Source organism: Microcaecilia unicolor, chromosome 8, assembly GCF_901765095.1.
Source record: "Microcaecilia unicolor chromosome 8, aMicUni1.1, whole genome shotgun sequence".
Classification (NCBI taxonomy): Eukaryota; Metazoa; Chordata; class Amphibia; order Gymnophiona; family Siphonopidae; genus Microcaecilia; species Microcaecilia unicolor.
This window is the reverse complement of record NC_044038.1, coordinates 179,192,862-179,211,744: the sequence shown is the minus strand read 5'-3', so window position 1 is coordinate 179,211,744 and position 18,883 is coordinate 179,192,862. Positions and strand designations below refer to the sequence as shown.

Genomic DNA, 18,883 nt, shown 5'->3' with positions numbered 1-18,883 from the left:
GCTGAAAAATGGATCGGTGTGCGGCCAAAACCCATATCTACACTACTGCAAGCCATTTTTCAGCACACCTTAGTAAAAGGACCTAACTGTGTTTTATTTTGGGTCAACTAGACTATTGTAACACTATTATGTGGGATGTTCCAAGTCCTTACTGAGGAAAATGTGACGATCCAAAACACATATATTCAGTTCATAGGTTTGACAAGCTTCTCTTTTGTTTGTTACATTGGTTGCCAGTGGAGGCCTAGGTGCATTTCAAACTATGAGGTATGTTTACTAAGGCACGCTAGTGTTTTTAACATGCCTTTAAAGTTTAACACTCATTAAATGCTAATGTGCCAATACATTCCTATGGGTTCATTAGCGTTTAACACACATCAACCATTAACACGCGTTAAAAACACACACCTGTTGTGTGCCTTAGTAAACATACCTCTATGTATTTTTGTGTTTAAAATGCTGTGTGGAGTTGCTCATTTTTATATGAAAGACTTAGTAAAATTATGATCAAGAAATCCATTGCTTTTACAGTTTCCATCTCCAAAAGGTATTGGTTCCAAACTGATTTTTTTTTTTTCAGCTGTTTTCCAGTTTCTTGCAGCCCAAGTTTGGAGTTTCGAACTGCCAACTGGGATTATCATTATTTCAGAATATATGACTTTTAGGAAACTGCTGAAAATGTTCCTTTTCAAGAAATATTTTTATTAATTCTGAATTGATTGTGCTGGGGCTACTATTTTTAGTATTCTCTTTCATTTGTAAACTTTCAAGTTTGTATGAAACTCTTCTCTTGTTGTGGAATAGAAGCATGTATTAGTATTGATATAATCAGGGTTTTAAGTCAACTTGGTGGTTAGTTGGTGTTGGTCCAGAAAAACAGATATAAATTGTATCTTCACAGCCTTCTGCCCTAAACAGATGCTTCAATGTTGGGTCCCAGTCCTTGATCGCCCTTGTCTTACATTCCTGGCATGTGACCGACATTTACATTTAACACAGCCATTTCTATACTAATGCACTTCTGTAGAAGGCTAAGAGTATCCCGTGTTGGTATTACTTCAGTGTTTTTACATATGCCAAAATGAAAGGCTCTTAAGGAAGGCCCAGGATTTGTTTAGCATGTAATGGGATGAGGCAAAGGTCAACCTTTGATCAACTGACAGAAAATTTCAAATCCCTAGGATGCATTGAGGTTCTATGTACATCATAGACAATGTAGATTAAAAAAAATACATTTCATGGGGTTGGGTACCAGGTAGACCTAATAGAATAGGTAGTTTTAACCTTTGAATTGATTATGACCCAATCTGGCCATTGTACCATGGCATCTTAATCAAGACATTTTGTTCTGTTCCTCTTGCTGCAACCCTAATTTAGGAAGTTCAACCCCTTTTCTGTCTGTGGTGCTCTTTGAAAATGGTTGAGCAGTTGGAGTTGAGGATCAGGCCCCAAAGCTCTTTTAATGGCACTAATCTGGAAACTTTAGTAAGCACCAAATGCAAAAAAGGAGGCGGGAGCAAGTAACCAGATCGTGTGCCCCACAGGATCTGCAAGCAGCAACATAACAGAATTCATATTTTGGAGAAAATAATTACATCAGAATGCATCACCAAAGTGAAAATATTGCTTGAGCTGTGTAGCACTAAATGGATGAGACTGTCATCAAACAGGATTGTCTTTTCTGTAACTTCTCTATATTCCTCAAGAGGCGTTAATAGATTGAATTCACTCCCTTTGTTTTTATTTAGTGGGTGCTTGATAAACTGCTGCAAGCTCTTTAGCTTTGCTTGCATTAGAGCTCTCAATTTGTTTTCCGATCGATGCTGTGGTCTGTACCGAAGCAGTGTCCAGCCCAGACTCCTGGAATTCTCCTTGGAACCCCTAAGGAGAGCAGGACAGAGCGCTGCCGCTAGATGGCGCGATTACCCTACGACGACGCCGGCCAGTACTGTAACCGTCGATCGCTCTTTTTTTTTTGGCCCATCCCGCGCGCCGTAGGCGGCTGTCAAAGATGGCGCTGAACCAAGATGTCCACGTCCGAGTCTGCAACCAGGAGATCGTCAGATACGACTTGGAGATCAAAGCGCTGATCCAGGTAGCGCCGAGGGTTCAAGCCTATCGCTCTCTCCGTCCCTCTTACTGCTGAAGTAACTGTTTTATCTAACCTTCACCTCATCACCCCAGATCTGAGCATAGAGCCCATTACCCCAGCCACAACACCCCAAACCAGAGAACCCATCACCCCCAACCACCTCATCACCCCAAGCCTGAGCATAGAACCCGTTACCCCAAATGTGAGCATAGAGCCCATTACCCCACCCAGCCTTATCACCCCAAATCTGAGTATAGAACCCCTTACCCCATCACCCACTCATCATTTTCCCTCCCTATCATCCCCAAATCTGAACACAAAACCTGTCATCTTGTCACTCCCGGCCTCAGACTCCTTCACTTGTTTCCAACCCCTGTAAATCCCTGATTGCTGATCCCTTCTCCCTACTGCTGTACCCCTTCCCCCCACCTCCCCAGGCCCAGTAGTCTCATCTTGAGTTATGGCACTGGCAGAATCCCTTTTCCAGTCTTCTGTTGTCTCTACCCTGAGCCGCCCAGGAGAGGACGTAGCGTAGTGGTTAGAGCGATGGGCTGCGACCCAAGGTAACTTGGAGTCAGTTTCTGCCTCCACCACTAACTCCTTGTGATCTTAGGCGAGTCACTTTATCTCTTGATGCCTCAGGTCCCCCACCTAGATTGTAAGCTTTTAAGGGAAGGGACAAATTGTATCTGAGCACTTATCACCACTATACAGTGCTGTAAAAATATATAGTAGTATTATCATCCCCAACTTCTCTTTGCTTATGGAAGTCTTCAAGCCTGATCACTTTTTTCGTACTTCTGCTGTCTGCTCCCCAAACCCCCTCTGTGTTCTTCACATAACTCTGTCATGCCTCAGTCCAGTTAAAAAAAAATCTTCAAAATATAGTTTTGATATGTTCTTTGCTCACTCCCGCATGTTTTCCACCCTCTCCCCCACCGAAAAAACATTCTGCTTAACCTCATTCCTTCCTTACATTATTTAATTTATTTACTTCAACACAGAAATTGCTCATTGTGGTATGTTTACTAAGGTACATTAGCGTTTTTAACGCACCTATAAATTCAAGGCACGTTAAACATTTACATGTGTTAAAAACGTTAATGCGCCCATAGTGCTACTTAGTAAACCTAGCCCTAAGTGTTGAGATGTGGCAGACTGTAGTTCATAGAAAAGCTTCGTGTGCTGTTTGTGCAACTGCATCCTGACATGGGATTTGTGAACTCTTGTTTTGCAGGATATCCGGGACTGTGTGGGGCCTGTGAGTGCTCTTACAGAATTAAATGCCAAAGTGAAGGAGAAGTTTCATCAGCTAAGGTTCAGGATACAGGTGAGTGGTGGCTGCGGCCATATTTGTAAAGCAGTGTAATGACTCTGTGTGTTGGGATTCTGTTTAAATAGATGTTCAATCAAGAAAGTATTCTTTGTTAGTATATGGCTATTTTCCTTTTGAAGGACCTTGAACAGCTGGCAAGGGAACAGGATAAGGAATCAGAGAAACAAACATTACTGAAAGAAATGGAGAATCACAAAAAACAGATGCTCAGGTGTGTGCTGCCTTTTCAGAGATGTGTCCTCTAGGGTTCCCTGGCCTCCTGCAGCATGGAATGGGATAATGTTTTTGCATTGCCTCAGTTTCTTGAACACCACAGAGGTCCGATCTCAGAAGTAAGTGAGGAAAGTTCATCTTGGCTTTAGCTGTTGTTAAGGCTTTAAGTACTACTGTAAGGTAGAAATGCTTGTCAGAAAGTAGCCATTTTCTCTTCAACATCATTCATCACCATAAAGTTCCATAGTAAATTGGAGCATATTAACGTATATTTATTTAACTGGCTTTGACTCATATCTTTCTCGGTAGTAGCTCAGTGTGAGCTGCATTCAGGTACAGCCGGTATTTGCCTGTCCATGGAAGGCTCACAATTTAAATTTCTACCTGAGGTAATGGAAGGTTAAATGACTTGCCCAAGGTTTTAAGGAGCCACAATGGGATGAGTATTGGACTTCCCTGGTTCTCAGCCTGCTGCTGTAATCATTAAGCTACACCTTTACTCCAGTAAGTGTATTTATTGTCATTTAGATAATTAAAAGCTAGCACACCTGGAATGACCGTGTCATGTACTAACTAAATATTGACAACCCAATGCTCAAGACTCCAGTGCTGTACAATACATCGCTGGAAAGTAATTCCTCAGCAATGCTGGAAATGAACTCCCCAATGCTCAACGCTAATGGCATGCAAATTTTATGCATGCTGTAAGCGCTGAACATTGGGAAGTAAGGAGGGGGGGAAAGTACCCAGCACATGCACACAAAAGGGAGCCCTGCATGGCCAGGGGGAGGAAGCATCAGCTCTGCAGTTTTGCGCAGGTAAAGTTGATCCAACGTTTGGCTTGTAAACTCAAATTCAGCAGAGAGCTGGGCTGGTTGTGTAACTAAGCCACTGCTGCTGCTAGGCTCTTTTTAAGCCCGTCCTCCTGCTGCCTATTTTATGGCAGGGAGGGAGGGAATGATCCTGTGCTACAGGAGACAGAAACTTACAGAAAGTAGGTCAGCCTCTCTTCTCCTAGCAGCAGAATCTCACCTTGTATATTGGAAAGGAAACACTGAAGAAAATCGTTTTCACATCTTATCTCCCTCAGCATGATATAGCACCAAGACTTTACATTCCTGTCATGCCTCGATTTAAATCATTTATATGGAGGAAGATCCTGGCGGTCAGGAAGAGGGTGGGCCTGCCGGAGGTGGAAAGGAGCCTCAAAACTCGCCTTTGAGCATGTGCAGACGCCTAACGCCAGCTCGGAGCTGGCATAACATAGTAAATAACAGCAGATAAAGACCTGAATGGTCCATTCAGTCTGTCCAACAAGATAAACTCATTTTACATGGTATGTGATACTTTATACATATACTCAAGTATGAGTGGTCCTTTTCATTCTCAGAGCACAGACCGTAGAAGTCTGCCCAGCACCAGTTTTATTCTCCAAATACTGGCATCGCCACCCAATCTCTGCTAAGATTCCATAGATCCATTCCTTCTAAGCAGGATTCCTTTGTGTTTATCCCACGCACGTTAGAATTCCATTACCGTTTTCATCTCCACCACCTCCGCGGGAGGGCATTCCACGTATCCACCACCCTCTCTGTGAAAGAATACTTCCTGACATTACTCCCGAGTCTGCCCCCCTTCAACCTCAATTCGTGTCCTCTACTTCTACCACCTTCCCGTCTCCGGAAAAGGTTTATTTGCGGATTAATACCTTTCAAATATTTGAACGTCTGTATCATGTCACCCCTGTTTCTTCTTTCCTCCAAGGTGTAGGGTTTGCATCGATAAGGGTGCCCTTATTAGCTGCACTGTTCACTGTGCAATGGGGGGAGTAAAAATTCCCTCTTCTGCATCCTTTTGACTGCATGTGAATGCCATTTACACTGTTGCTCAGCGCCTGCGTTGTTTCCCTCTGAGCATAGTGCGCTTGCAAATGCGGGCGCTAGTCCGGCGCTAATAGAGTTCAGTTTTCTTTAGTTTCTTAATTTTATTGTATAGAAGGCAAAAGACTTTGCTCCTCACCCAGCACATTTAATTGATCATGACTGGTCAGTGCTCAGGACGTTTGAGTCAGTCTCTTAAGAACGTGGAGTTTGCATCTAGAGAACAGAGCTTGTTTATTTACTGTAATTTAATACACCATCTTTCTCTTGGGAAATCAAGGAGGTCTACTATTTAATCAGGAAAGATTAGAAACAAAAAAGAAAAGAAACAACTCCACTATAATAGTGAAAGGCAGGAAAGAAATTAGTGAGTTAAATAGGAGGCAATTGCAGAATTCACACAGTTCTCCATAGCTTTGGAAGGTGATTCTTTTTTAGACATTCTTTTGCACTCCATTGGAAAAGTAAATATGGTGCTCTTAACAAAGGAGAGGTTCTGCTTAAATTAAACCCAAAGAGAAGCTGGGGATTAGGAGTTCCACTGGAATTATTGTCAGTAGGTACACAGATAACATATTCCTCTTCATCCTCACCAGACCAGTCCAGACACGTGGGCTGTGTTAGATACAGAAGATGACAGAATTCTGATGTCACCCAGCAAAGTGCCTGTGTGGGTGTCAGGCCCCAGTATTCTCTGGCTCCAGGAGATGTGGCAAGTAGATCAATGCAGCTGATAGCACCAAAGAAACATGAGTGGAAGGGAGACCTCAGACTTCCAGCCCCTTTGGGGATCCTCTCCCTCGCTGAGAGTAGACAGATGTGGAGCTATTGCCTAATTTAATGTAGGGATTCTCCTTTGTGTGGTGCATTGGAGCTGTACACATCTCCATTCCCCCCCTCTCCCATTATTTGGGGGCTGCAAGTGGAACTTTTGCATCACCCCTGCCTTTGCTTTAAAAAATAAAGAGAGAAAGCACAGCAGTGAGCGGGAGACATTACAGGTCCAGGAGAACAGGGTGTCATCCAACTGCAGCAGTGATAGGAAAGGGGCTGTAGGAGGAGGTATGTGGCTTGCAATGGCAATATGAATTACTTAAGCACATAAGCACCGCCATACCGGGAAAAGACCAGGGTTCATCAAGCCCAGCATCCTGTCTCTGACAGCGGCCAATTGAGGCTTCAAGAACCTGTCAACCCCCCCCCCCCCCCCCCCCCAAAAAAAAAAAAAAAAAAAATTAATAATGTTCAATGGACTTTTCTTCAGGAATCTGTCCAAACCCCACTTAAACTCCGTAAGGCCAGCTGCTACCACCACATTCTCCGGCAACGAGTTCCAGAGTCCAACTACACACTGAGTAAAGAAAAATTTTCTCCTATTTGTTTTAAATCTACTTGATAATCCTTGGACTAATGCAAGTGGAAGTTTAGTGGGGGGGGGGGGGGGGGGGTGATCTCTTGTAAAGATATTGTACTTGCAGGCTTCTCTTTTCTTTTTCTTTTTTTTTTTCAATATCTTTATTGAGAAATTTTTAACATAAACTTCAATAAGGTATTTTTTTATAGCTATGTATACAACATCATAACCCTCAACCCTCCCTTGTCCCCTCTATTCCCACCCCCTCCCTTATTACGCGGGATAAGATGCACATGGCCACTGATAGCCCAAGTCCAGTATTCATTTAAATGGGATCCAAAAAGCATAGACACCACTTATAACATTGGGACCACCAGCCATGGGGTGTCCAAGTCAATCCGTGATCGGGATCTCCACTCGCTATATTTGTCCCAGAGTTTATAAAATTGAATCACCTGTCCATTTCGAATAGCTGTAAGTTTTGACATCTGATATAAATAGTCCATTTTATGAACCACCTTTAACACTGGCAGCGCATGTGGACTTTTCCATGATGAAGCCAGTGTTATGTTGCCCGCTACCAGGAAAGTCGAGGCCAGACGATGCAAGGCTGGTGGGAACCCTGGAGGGCGGAAATGCAGTAGACGATGATCTGCAGTGGCCGGGTAGTCTTTTCCCAGCAGTTGGCTGAGCTGCTAAAGCAATACTGCCCAATAGTTTTTTATTTTTGGACAGGACCACCAGATATGAAACATATCTCCTACTGTCTGACAGCCCCTCCAACAATGGCCCAAAGTTTGTTTAAACATTTTTGCTGTTCGGTCAAGTGTATAAGTACATAAGTAATGCCACACTGGGAAAGACCAAGGGTCAATTGAGCCCAGCATCCTGTCCACGACAGCGGCCAATCCAGACCAAGGGCACCTGGCTAGCTTCCCAAACGTACAAACATTCTATACATGTTATTCCTGGAATTGTGGATTTTTCTCAAGTCCATTTAGTAGTGGTTTATGGACTTGTCCTTTAGGAAACTGTCTAACCCCTTTTTAAACTCTGCTAAGCTAACCGCCTTCACCATGTTCTCCGGCAACGAATTCCAGAGCTTAATTATGCGTTGGGTGAAGAAATATTTTCTCCGATTTGTTTTAAATTTACAACACTGTAGCTTCATGGCATGCCCCCTAGTCCTAGTATTTTTGGAAAGCGTGAACAGACGCTTCACATCCACCTGTTCCATTCCACTCATTATTTTATATACCTCTATCATGTCTCCCCTCAGCCGTCTCTTCTCCAAGTTGAAAAGCCCTAGCCTCCTTAGTCTTTCTTCATAGGGAAGTCGTCCCATCCCCGCTATCATTTTAGTCGCCCTTCACTGCACCTTTTCCAATTCTACTATATCTTTCTTGAGATGCAGCGACCAGAATTGAACACAATACTCAAGGTGCGGTCGCACCATGGAGCAATACAACGGCATTATAACATCCTCACACCTGTTTTCCATACCTTTCCTAATAATACCCCACATTCTATTCGCTTTCCTGGCCGCAGCAGCACACTGAGCAGAAGGTTTCAGTGTATTATCGACGACGACACCCAGATCCCTTTCTTGGTCCATAACTCCTAACGTGGAACCTTGCATGACGTAGCTATAATTCGGGTTCTTTTTTCCCACGTGCATCACCTTGCACTTGCTCACATTAAACGTCATCTACCATTTAGCCGCCCAGTCTCCCAGTCTCGTAAGATCCTCTTGTAATTTTTCACAATCCTGTCGTGAGTTAACGACTTTGAATAACTTTGTGTCATCAGCAAATTTACCTCGCTAGTTACTCCCATCTCTAAATCATTTATAAATATATTAAAAAGCAGCGGTCCTAGCACAGACCCCTGAGGAACCCCACTAACTACCCTTCTCCATTGTGAATACTGCCCATTTAACCCCACTCTCTGTTTCCTATCCTTCAACCAGTTTTTAATCCACAATAGGACTTTTCCTCCTGTCCCATGACCCTCCAATTTCCTCTGTAGCCTTTCATGAGGTACCTTGTCAAACGCCTTTTGAAAATCCAGATACACAATATCAACCGGCTCCCCTTTGTCCACATGTTTGTGTACTCCTTCAAAGAATTGAAGTAAATTGGTCAGGCAAGATTTCCCCACACAAAAGCCGTGCTGACTTGGTCTCAGTAATCCATGTCCTTGGATGTGCTCTGTAATTTTGTTTTTAATAATAGCCTCTACCATTTTCCCCAGCACTGACGTCAGACTCACCGGTCTATAATTTCCTGGATCTCCCCTGGAACCTTTTTTGAAAATTGGCGTTACATTGGCCACCCTCCAATCTTCCGGTACCACGCTCGATTTTAAGGATAAATTGTATATAATACCAACGATACAAGATCTTGTAACCATTCTCTGTCAATGAGCTACTTATAGATACTCTTAACATATAGCCAAAAACTCACTCCCAGCTTTGCATATCATGACTGATCCCCGTGTCACGCTCCCATCGCTGTGTGTATTTCAAGATTGGTACCCTATAGGATAATAGCGCTGCATAGATTCGAGAGACACATCCCCTGGCACTCCCCCTCCCCTCCCCATTGCCCGCTCCAGATCTGTCTCTTCCAACTGTAGCTCCTCTCGTGCTTTGCGAAAAATATAGTCCCTTATCCAGCTATAGTGAAACAGGTGGTGAGAAGGGCTCTTTTCTTTTTAATGGGTCTTTCAGAACAAAACCTTCCATTTTGGGCATAATAATGTCTGTCTGAGCGTGTACCTTATTCTACTTTATAGTAGAATTGGAAAAGGTGCAGCGAAGGGCAACTAAAATGATAGCGGGGATGGGACGACTTCCCTATGAAGAAAGATTAAGGAGGTTAGGGCTATTCAGCTTGGAGAAGAGACGGCTGAGGGGAGACACGATAGAGGTATATAAAATAATGAGTGGAGTGGAACAGGTGAATGTGAAGCGTCTGTTCACGCTTTCCAAAAATACTAGGACTAGGGGGCATGCGATGAAACTACAGTGTAGTAAATTTAAAATAAATCGGAGAAAATTTTTCTTCACCCAACGTATAATTAAACTCTGGAATTCGTTGCCGGAGAAAGTTGTGAAGGTGGTTAGCTTAGCAGAGTTTAAAAAGGGGTTGAACGGTTTCCTAAAGGACAAGTCCATAAACCGCTACTAAATGGACTTGGGAAAAATCCACAATTCCGGGAATAACATGTATAGAATGTTTGTACGTTGGGAAGCTTGCCAGGTGCCCTTGGCCTGGATTGGCCGCTGTCGTGGACAGGATGCTGGGCTCGATGGACCCTTGGTCTTTTCCCAGTATGGCATTACTTATGTACTTTTGTTTTTTAAAGTGATGCACTGTTGCCTCTGCAGACAGTTCGGTGGGGGCTTCCAGGTTTAGAAAGCTCTTTCATGTTGTGCCGGTGGGTGCACTAATACTTAGATTTTACCTTTCAGCAATCAGACAGTCTGGAGGAAGGCAAACCTGGCTTGCAAGATTGCAATTGATAACTCCGAGAAGGATGAACTGCTCCGTGGAGGTGATTCTGTGAGACAAAGGTACTCCTTGCGCAGTAGCGTCTTCTCTTGCCACTCTTGGTTCTGCGCCAGTTGTGGTGCTCACAGCTGACTTCAGAAGTGCTTTGTAGCACTAGAAAAGCAGGTATCACCTGCATCTTTGCAGGATTTCTCAGCAAGCTGTGGGTCTGGTCTTGGCGCAGTGCTTTCACAATTCTTGTGATCTAAACACTGGCAGGGGGTGGGGGGGAGGAGGGTCAGACACTCCTCCCCAAGAACATTGTTTAAAATGCTGCAGGTGTTTTGGCGTGTGGAAAACTGGGAGCTGCAATAATTTGAATTTGCTTAATGAGAAGCCAGCTGGCCGTGTGCAGAGATTCATTTTATTCAGCCCTTGCTTTTCTTTGCACAAAGCCTCATTATTTCAAACATCTCTTGCCAAGAGAGCAGAATTGCTGCTTTACAAACTGTTTCTGTTCTTTCCTTCCTCCCTAATACCACTGTGTGCAGATCACAGCTTTGCTAGATGACTTTTTCTTTTCTCTACTTTCTGTCCATTACAGGAAAACAACAAAGGAAAACCTGACTGAGTCAGCAAGTGCCATCACCGAGAGCCTGATGAGCGTCAGTAAGATGATGGTACAACAGGTTCAGCAGAGTGAGGAGACCATACAGACTCTAGGTAGCCAAGACTCTGTGTCTTTGAGATCATTGTGGGCAGCATCTAACGATATGGGGCCCTAAGTGAGTTCTGAGGGAGGATTAAATCTGAAGAGTTTTTAATTTGTCAGTTAGTTATGATACCAGAATATGCAATTGTTAATTGCTAATTTTGTTCTGTTAAAATGTTGTAATGTAAGTTATTTTTATTGCTTATTATAATGCAATCAACATTGAACTGTTATAGTGTAGGTGACATATTAATCACTTCCTCTCACCCACCACACAACCAACCCAACACCCCTCAGCCATAACATTCACTAGCCCCCCCCCCCCCCCCCAAGAAAAACCAAACAACCTCACGTTTCATTTACGTACCTTTGTGTCGTATAATGCTCCTCTCTCTCCCATCGGCTACCTTACGTCATCGGGCTCCTTACCAAACCCTCCAGCGTGTATGCTGGCATTCCTAAGAGTTCAGTGAAGGGAGACACTGGAGGGGAAGGGGAGGAGAGAGAGAGAACATTATCAGCTACACACATCCCCTCTCTAGACATGCTAGGGAGGGAGAAGGAGGGGGAGGAGGAGAGAGGGCTTGGAACAGCATCAAACGCACATTTGCATATCCACAGCTCCTTCTAGCGTTTCAGCAGATCCGCACTAGTCAGTCATGAAATGAGTAGCTCTGTTTAGAGGTTACTATTTTACGCACACCACATCCTGTCTTTGTGCTTTGCTCTTCTATACCGTACGCTGACCTCTGTCTTTGCAGCTTCCTCCTCCAGAACAATTCTTGAAGCCAACGAAGAATTCAAGTCAATGTCTGGAACGATCCAGCTGGGGCGGAAACTGATCACCAAATACAACCGCAGGGAGCTGACAGACAAACTGCTCATTTTCCTGGCCCTGGCTCTTTTCCTCTCCACTGTCCTCTACATCCTGAAGAAGAGACTCCTTCCCTCGCTCTGACTTTGCTTTGCTCTCTCCAGACTGCTGCAGTCAGACGTGAACACTGGGCGAGCTGAAGTCAGGTAGCCCCAGTGTCTCAGGCTCTAGATGTTTCCTAGCAGATGCCCCACTGCTACAGATGGGAGACAGGATACTGGGAGAGGCTGGATCAGTGTTAGAGGGTGTACCTGAACTGGGAACACAGAGCATACATTCCTAATGTTTTCTAGAATAATAACAGAATGCACCTGACAAGTCTAGCCTGAAATGCATCGGGTTTAAATGGTTGTAAATTTCCAGTTTGATTATCTGTCCCCTTAACTATATTTGCTGAACTCGCAGCACTGGGAGAAGAATACAGCACTCGGAAAATGCTTTCCTTAGAAAGGCAGATTCATTCAGTGATGATCCTCACACTGTTTTTCTCAGGAGGGAGAAGAGGGAGATGTTTGATCTGCCCATTTCTCCTACAAGTTCACTTTGCCCTCTGTACTGACACTGTAATGAAAGTTCCTCCATCGCTGCACTTTTTTCACAGTGAAGAACTGCAGTTCTTGTATTACTCCTGCAGCTTCTGATGCAGTGAGGGTCACCAGACAAACTATTGGGGTTCTTTTTATTGAACTAACTTAGTTCAGTGGAAAGGTGTTGGCTGATTTGCTCTTTTTAGACTGGAAGATTATGTGCTGGAAAATGGATGTGTCTGTATCCGAGACTGTATGATGGAAATGTCAGGAATAAACCTCCATGGTGGGTGTAGGTCATTTGAAATTTCTTCGCATCTGACTAGATAATTTAGAGCACTGGTTAGCCAGTACTGTTAATATGGCAGTTTTCATGAAATGCCTCATCACTAAAGTACTTTGCCATCCATGCAAGCCGTAAGTACATAAGTATTGCCATACTGGGAAAGACCAAAGGTCCATCAAGCCCAGCATTCTGTTTCCAACAGGGGCCAATCCAGGTCACAAATACCTGGCAAGATCCCAAAAAAAGTACAAAACATTCTATACTGCTTATTCCAGAAATAGTGGATTTTCCCCAAGTCCATTTAATAATGGTCTATGGACTTTTCCTTTAGGAAGCTGTCTAAACCTTGTTTAAACCCTGCTAAGCTAACCGCCTTTACCACATTCTCTGACAACGAATTCCAGAGTTTAATTACACATTGAGTGAAGAAAGATTTTCTCCGATTCGTTTTAAATGTACAACTTTGTAGCTTCATCGCATGCCCCCTAGTCCTAGTATTTTTGGAAAGAGTAAAGAAATGATTCACGTCTACCCATTCCACTCCACTCATTCTCTAGTTACCCAGTCAATGAAGTTGTTTGTTTGAGGGGTTCTCTGGTAATACCACTTTGACTCCTGTAACCTCTTGGATTGGAGACACACTTTGCCTTCAGCAGAGGCTCCATTCATTTCTCCACCACTCAAGTCAGGCTGTTCAGGCTGTTTGTAATCACTCTTGTTGTTTTTATGCAGAAGAGAAGAGCGGAGGTTGTGATCGGTGACCCAGAAATCACTAGTGCAGTGATCTTTTGAAGTGAGAGCCATTACTCTGGCGCATTCAGAGCAATATGTGTAAATAAAATGGAGTTTAATTTTCCAGTCTCTCTCTCTCTGCCTGTCTTCTCTCCCCAAACCCACATTTCCCCTAAAACACTCTTCCGCCACCCCTGTCCCAATCAGTCTGTACTCCCTCTAGCCTCTCCTCCCAGCCACCATCATCCTGTCCCCAGTCCCTGCAAGCTAGGGCTCCCCCTGCTGGTTAATGCCTTGTAATGGTGAATAGTGCACTAGGTTGCAAGATAATTCTGCATTTAACCTTTTGGCACCAGCACTGTGAAATTCCCCCTGGCCGGGTCTGAAAAGTTGGAAGTTGAAGACCTGGTTCTTTGACGGAGGCTGCCACTGGGAGTTGGGAGCCATTTGTATTGATTATACGTCAGTTTGTTTTAGATGTTGGGTGGGTCAGAGGCCAGGAGGCAGCTCTGTGCTTTGACATGGGAAGGGTAATGGGTGTGAATTCAGTGCCTATCTACCCAAGGTGATACCTTGCAGGTGGTCATGGTCTGTGACAGGCAGCTGGGATATGTCCTGAACAGTGACTGGGCAGACTGGATCAGGACAGTTTTTCTTCTTTCATCATTTAGGGGCCCTTTTTCCAAGTTGAGGTAGTGGCAGCAGCCATTTTTGCTGTGTGCTGAGGCCCTTTTTACCACAGCGGGTAGAAAGGCTGCAAAAATACATGGCCACGCGGTAAGATAGCTCTTACCGCGTGGCCATGCAGGGGAGAGCACTTAACTGCCATCCACTGAGGTGGCAGTAAGGGCTTCTGCGCTAACCTGGCAGTAACCAAGTAGCACGTGGGGCGCTGCTTGTAAAAAGACCCCTTAAGGGCTGTATTCTTGGCGTAGTTTGGGCAGATCTGAAAAGGTAATGCAAGTATTTCCTATTTTACAACAGAAATACAGGACTTATACCACAGAAACCTTCCTCACTATCATTTATTTATTTACTTTCTTTATTAGGATTTATTAACCGCCTTTATGAAGAAATTCACCCAAGGCGGTTTTGGACCTGGCTTTGGAGAGGACAGTTGTGTTCCTCTCTCAGGCATTTAAAACTAGCTCTCAAATCCAAAACTGTGAGTTTTGAAGCTTTTGCAGTTGGCCCTTGAGATGCAGTTTTGTAAAATCTAGAGCTGTACCAAAAAGCATATTGTACTATTCAACCGAATACGAATAATGGGCATTGAGCTTTAACATAAGTAATAAAAGAAGCAACTTGAGATCAGAGATCAAGTGTTCATTTCAGTAGGATTTAGCACAGTAGAGCCCCGGATTATTTGTGTTCAAATTTAAATCCCTATTCAGCCAAATACGGAGGCCGAATCGAATTTGAATATTCGGTACAGCCCAAGTAAAACCTTCCACTTACACATGCATCTCCACATTAGGAGTCACCGATCAGGAAAGGGATCTAGATGTCATTGTTGATGATACGTTGAAACCCTCTGCTCAGTGAGCGGGTGACGGATAAGAAAGCAAATAGAATGTTAGATATTATTAGGAAAGGAACCAAAACAAAAAATGAGGATGTTATAATGCCTTTGTATCGCTCCATGGTGCGACTGCACCTCGAATACTGTGTGCAGTTCTGGTCACCGCATCTCAAAAAAGATATAGTGGAATTAGAAAAGGTACAGAGAAGGGCGATGGAAATGATAAAGGGGATGGACGACTTCCCTATGAGGAAAGGCTGAAGTGTCTAGGGCTCTTCGGCTTGGAGAAGAGACAGCTGAGGGGAGATATGATAGAGGTCTATAAAATGAGTGGAGTGGAATGGGTAGATGTGAATCATTTGTTTACTCTTTCCAAAAATACTAGGACTAGAGGGCACACAATGAAGCTATTAAGTAGTAAATTTAAAACAAACCAGAGAAAATATTTCTTCACTCAACGTGTAATTAAACTCTGGAATTTGTTGCCAGAGAATGTGGTAAAAGCAGTTAGCTTAGCGGGGTTGTTGGATAACTTCCTAAAAGAAAAGTCTATAAGCCATTATTAAGATGGGCTTCTAGGATAAACAGCATAGAATGTATTGTACTGCTTTGGGATTTTACCAGGTACTTATAACCTGGACTGGCCACTGCTGGAGACAAGATGCTGGGCTTGATGAACCTTCGATCTGTCCCAATATGGCAACACTTATGTACTTTGTAGGATGGCTGTACCCATGGTATCTGCTGTCAGAAATAGAAGGTTCTGTGTTCTGTAAACCTTTCCTAAAATTTCTTGCATTTGAATGTCCTTTTCCAACCTAAACAACTTATGCGAAACCAAGCTCCATGTGTAATGAAAAGTCCTTACAAACAGAAAGAGTGAGATACTGACTGCAAATTGTTTTGTAAATGGGAGACATCTGCCCTTTCTTGAATTTTGGGCCCTCCTTGTAGCAGACTTGTAGTATAGTCTGCTGGATGCAAAAGTTTATTTTAATATTAATGAATTTTGCAAAAAGCCTTTGGAGGTGGAGTTAAATTTTTGTGGCTCTCCCCAGAGCTCAGAGCCGAACCCAAGTTTTCTTTTGAATGTAGGGAACACAGTTTAGTGATTAATCTCCTAGTGATACTGCAGGGGAAATCGGATGGACTCAAACAAATGTTACTGGTTATTTATACAGCTGCAGCTAATTTTGAAAACTAGAGAAACACTGTCCTTTTAATGGGTTCAAAAATGTTTCTTGTTGAGCTTGTGGCTGTGTTTAGAGAAATGTTGCAAGGGAAGTACTAAACTGCTTCTTATAAAGCAGCAAAAGAGAGGGATTTCCAAGGCACAAAAAATGAAGCCAACCAACAAAAGCACGATGGGCCTTCAAGAATAGGCAAAGTTTAATGAGAGACTCATGTTTCGGCAGAACGCCTGCATCAGGAGTCATCGATATCAGTAGCACGGTCTGGGTAATGTCCTCTGTTCTTTCTGTATCAACAGGCAAGAGAGAGTGTGATGATTCCTCAAAAGAGAGCCACCTAGCTCAGAATCTGAGAGCATTTTAAAGAGTGGACCTTTCTGAGCTGCCACTCAGGAGCTTCTGGAGTAGGGACATGAGCCCATTAAAGCCTGAGATGAACAAACCACAAAGGAAGCTGAGAAGGCAGCAAGGGGAAATGGCTTCTGTTGATGCCGCTAGGGGTTGTCATTGGAATGTCATAGCAAAGACGATTTTTAAAAGTCTTGGCTTGCATTTCTCTTCTGTCCTGCTTCCCATGTGTCTGGGCCTCTGCATTGAAAAGGTTAATTCTCTCCAGCTGTTCAGTTCTCTGTTCCTAGAGTTTTAACAGCTTCATTTAGATATTTCTTTCAGCCCTGGAGCTCATGTTACATTTAAATATTTTCATATCTAACAAATCTACAGATGTGAATACTGGAAAATAATTGCAGCCGTGGTCTTTAATGATCTTGAAACAGCTGCGACTGTGAAACAGATCTGCAGCCTGGAGAGGTCTTTGCAGCTTAGGATTAATTGCAGTTAGCTTCCAATTAAAGGCTTTCGTGAACACATAAAACCAATTGGTATCACCAAACCCTAGAGAAGGAAATGGACCAAAAAAGGCATGGAGAAACATTTGTGAGACCGAAGGTTGTCTGATCCCTAAGGGAGTATCTTTCCTTTAATGATTGGAAAACAGTGGGATAAATGGCATTGAGCTTTGGTTGCCTCCATCCTGCCTCTGCTGTAGGAGAACTGCCTTCTGCTCACTCCAGATGCCTGTGTGTTGTACGCAGGAACTGCGCTGTCTGCTCTGGCTGTACGTGGACATTCTGCGCAGAGGAGAGCTGTTCTTTGCATAGCTGCTAATCGTGAACAGGGTTCAGCTATTGTCTTCCAATCAAGCTTGTTCTGTCAAGCACTAATACAAAATCTCAACAGACTTCCGATCTCTCTTTTATAAACCCACTGAGTTAGCAGCAGTCATACAGTTTTATGCTCAAGTACTCATAGTTTAAAAGAAGCACCATGGGTCAGGGGGACCAGCAGACCCCTGGTTTTGTTTGCCTCCCTTAAATTCTGGGTCAGTGACTCCTTTCTGTGTTTGCTTCTGGGCCAGGACTTGAATAAGAGTCTCAGGTTTTAGCTTCCGAGTGAGGTCATTACTAAAAGACAGAACTCGGCTGTTCCTGAGGAGCAGCCAAGAATTCTGCATTGCAGACTGAGCTCTGCTTCCTGCCCGGAGCTCCTCGCTTGTTTACAAGAGTGAGTAGCTGAGGTTTCTCTTGTGCCAGAGTCTTTGAAAGGTGTTGAGATAGTTGTGTTGTTCTTCTGTGGAAAGCCAGGCTCAAATGGATAAGGTTTCAGCAGCAAAGAAGGTTTTCTGTTGTGGAGTCTCCAGTGTAGCCCTGGGATTATACCAGCAGTCCAGAACTGCTGCTCTGGCCTAAAACCTGCAATGTAAGAACTAGTTTATTGCTGGTTCAGTTGCAGCTTATAGAAACTCAAGTTAGGACATTAGTCAGAACCGAGGCCTAGAGAATGAACTCCAGCCTCTTAGTTAATCATTTCCTGGAACATTACTTCTCAGGATAGGTAAAACAATTTAGTATTAAGGGGGTAATTCTATAAGGAACCAGCTCATTTTAGACTGTAGAAAGGCATGTAAGTGGCCTCTTACCGTGGAAAAGTATACACTGTGATTTGATGGCACATACCTTGCCAGTGGGTATGTATACCGGTATGTGGTAAGTTATAGAATGCTATCATTTACAAGTGCCAACGTCTAGGTGCAAGCATGTATAGCAGCTGTAGGGCTGATGTAAGTGAGTTTTCCTTAATGTATGTGTGTTTTCAAATATTAGGATGGTCTTACGGACAAGTGGGCTAACCCATTTTTCACAGCTGACATGGTTGGCCAAGTTGTCACATGGCCAGTGGGGATAGCCCATTCAGTCACTTGCAAAAATCTTCAACATTCATTGGCTTTTAGCTTAGTCCACTTGTCCACAAGTAAATCTTGATGTCTTGATGCACTTAATCCAATAATCCACAAATCAGCAAAATTGAGGGTTAGCCCACTGGTCCATAAGACCATCTGATTGCACCAATATTCTATAATTAAAGTAGGCATCTGCTTTTCTTTAGAGAATAAGCATCTTTAGTGGGTACCCTGGTACACAGGGCTTGGTGTTAGACATTCAGGGGCTCAGGGCAGAAACCGGGGAGGGGGACCAAAAGCTGGCCTTTAACTCGAGGCAGCTTTGGTGCCCCGTATGGTATGGGGGCCCAGGCCAGATGCCTTGTTTGCTACCCCTAATGCCGGCCCTGCTAGCACAATTTAGAAAGATGTAATCGCAGGAACAACCGAAGC

The 18,883-nt window shown here is 43.7% G+C and overlaps 1 protein-coding gene across 1 annotated transcript; it reads left to right on the top strand.

Moving 5' to 3' along the window:
- Window positions 1–2,005: 2,005 nt before the first annotated feature.
- Window positions 2,006–12,777, top strand: BNIP1 (BCL2 interacting protein 1). The gene is made up of 6 exons (XM_030211815.1): window positions 2,006–2,095; window positions 3,330–3,422; window positions 3,548–3,639; window positions 10,351–10,452; window positions 10,974–11,092; window positions 11,843–12,777. Exons 1-6 carry the CDS (start codon window positions 2,012–2,014, stop codon window positions 12,037–12,039), a joined length of 687 nt encoding a protein of 228 aa, XP_030067675.1. The 5' UTR covers window positions 2,006–2,011; the 3' UTR covers window positions 12,040–12,777.
- Window positions 12,778–18,883: the final 6,106 nt, after the last annotated feature.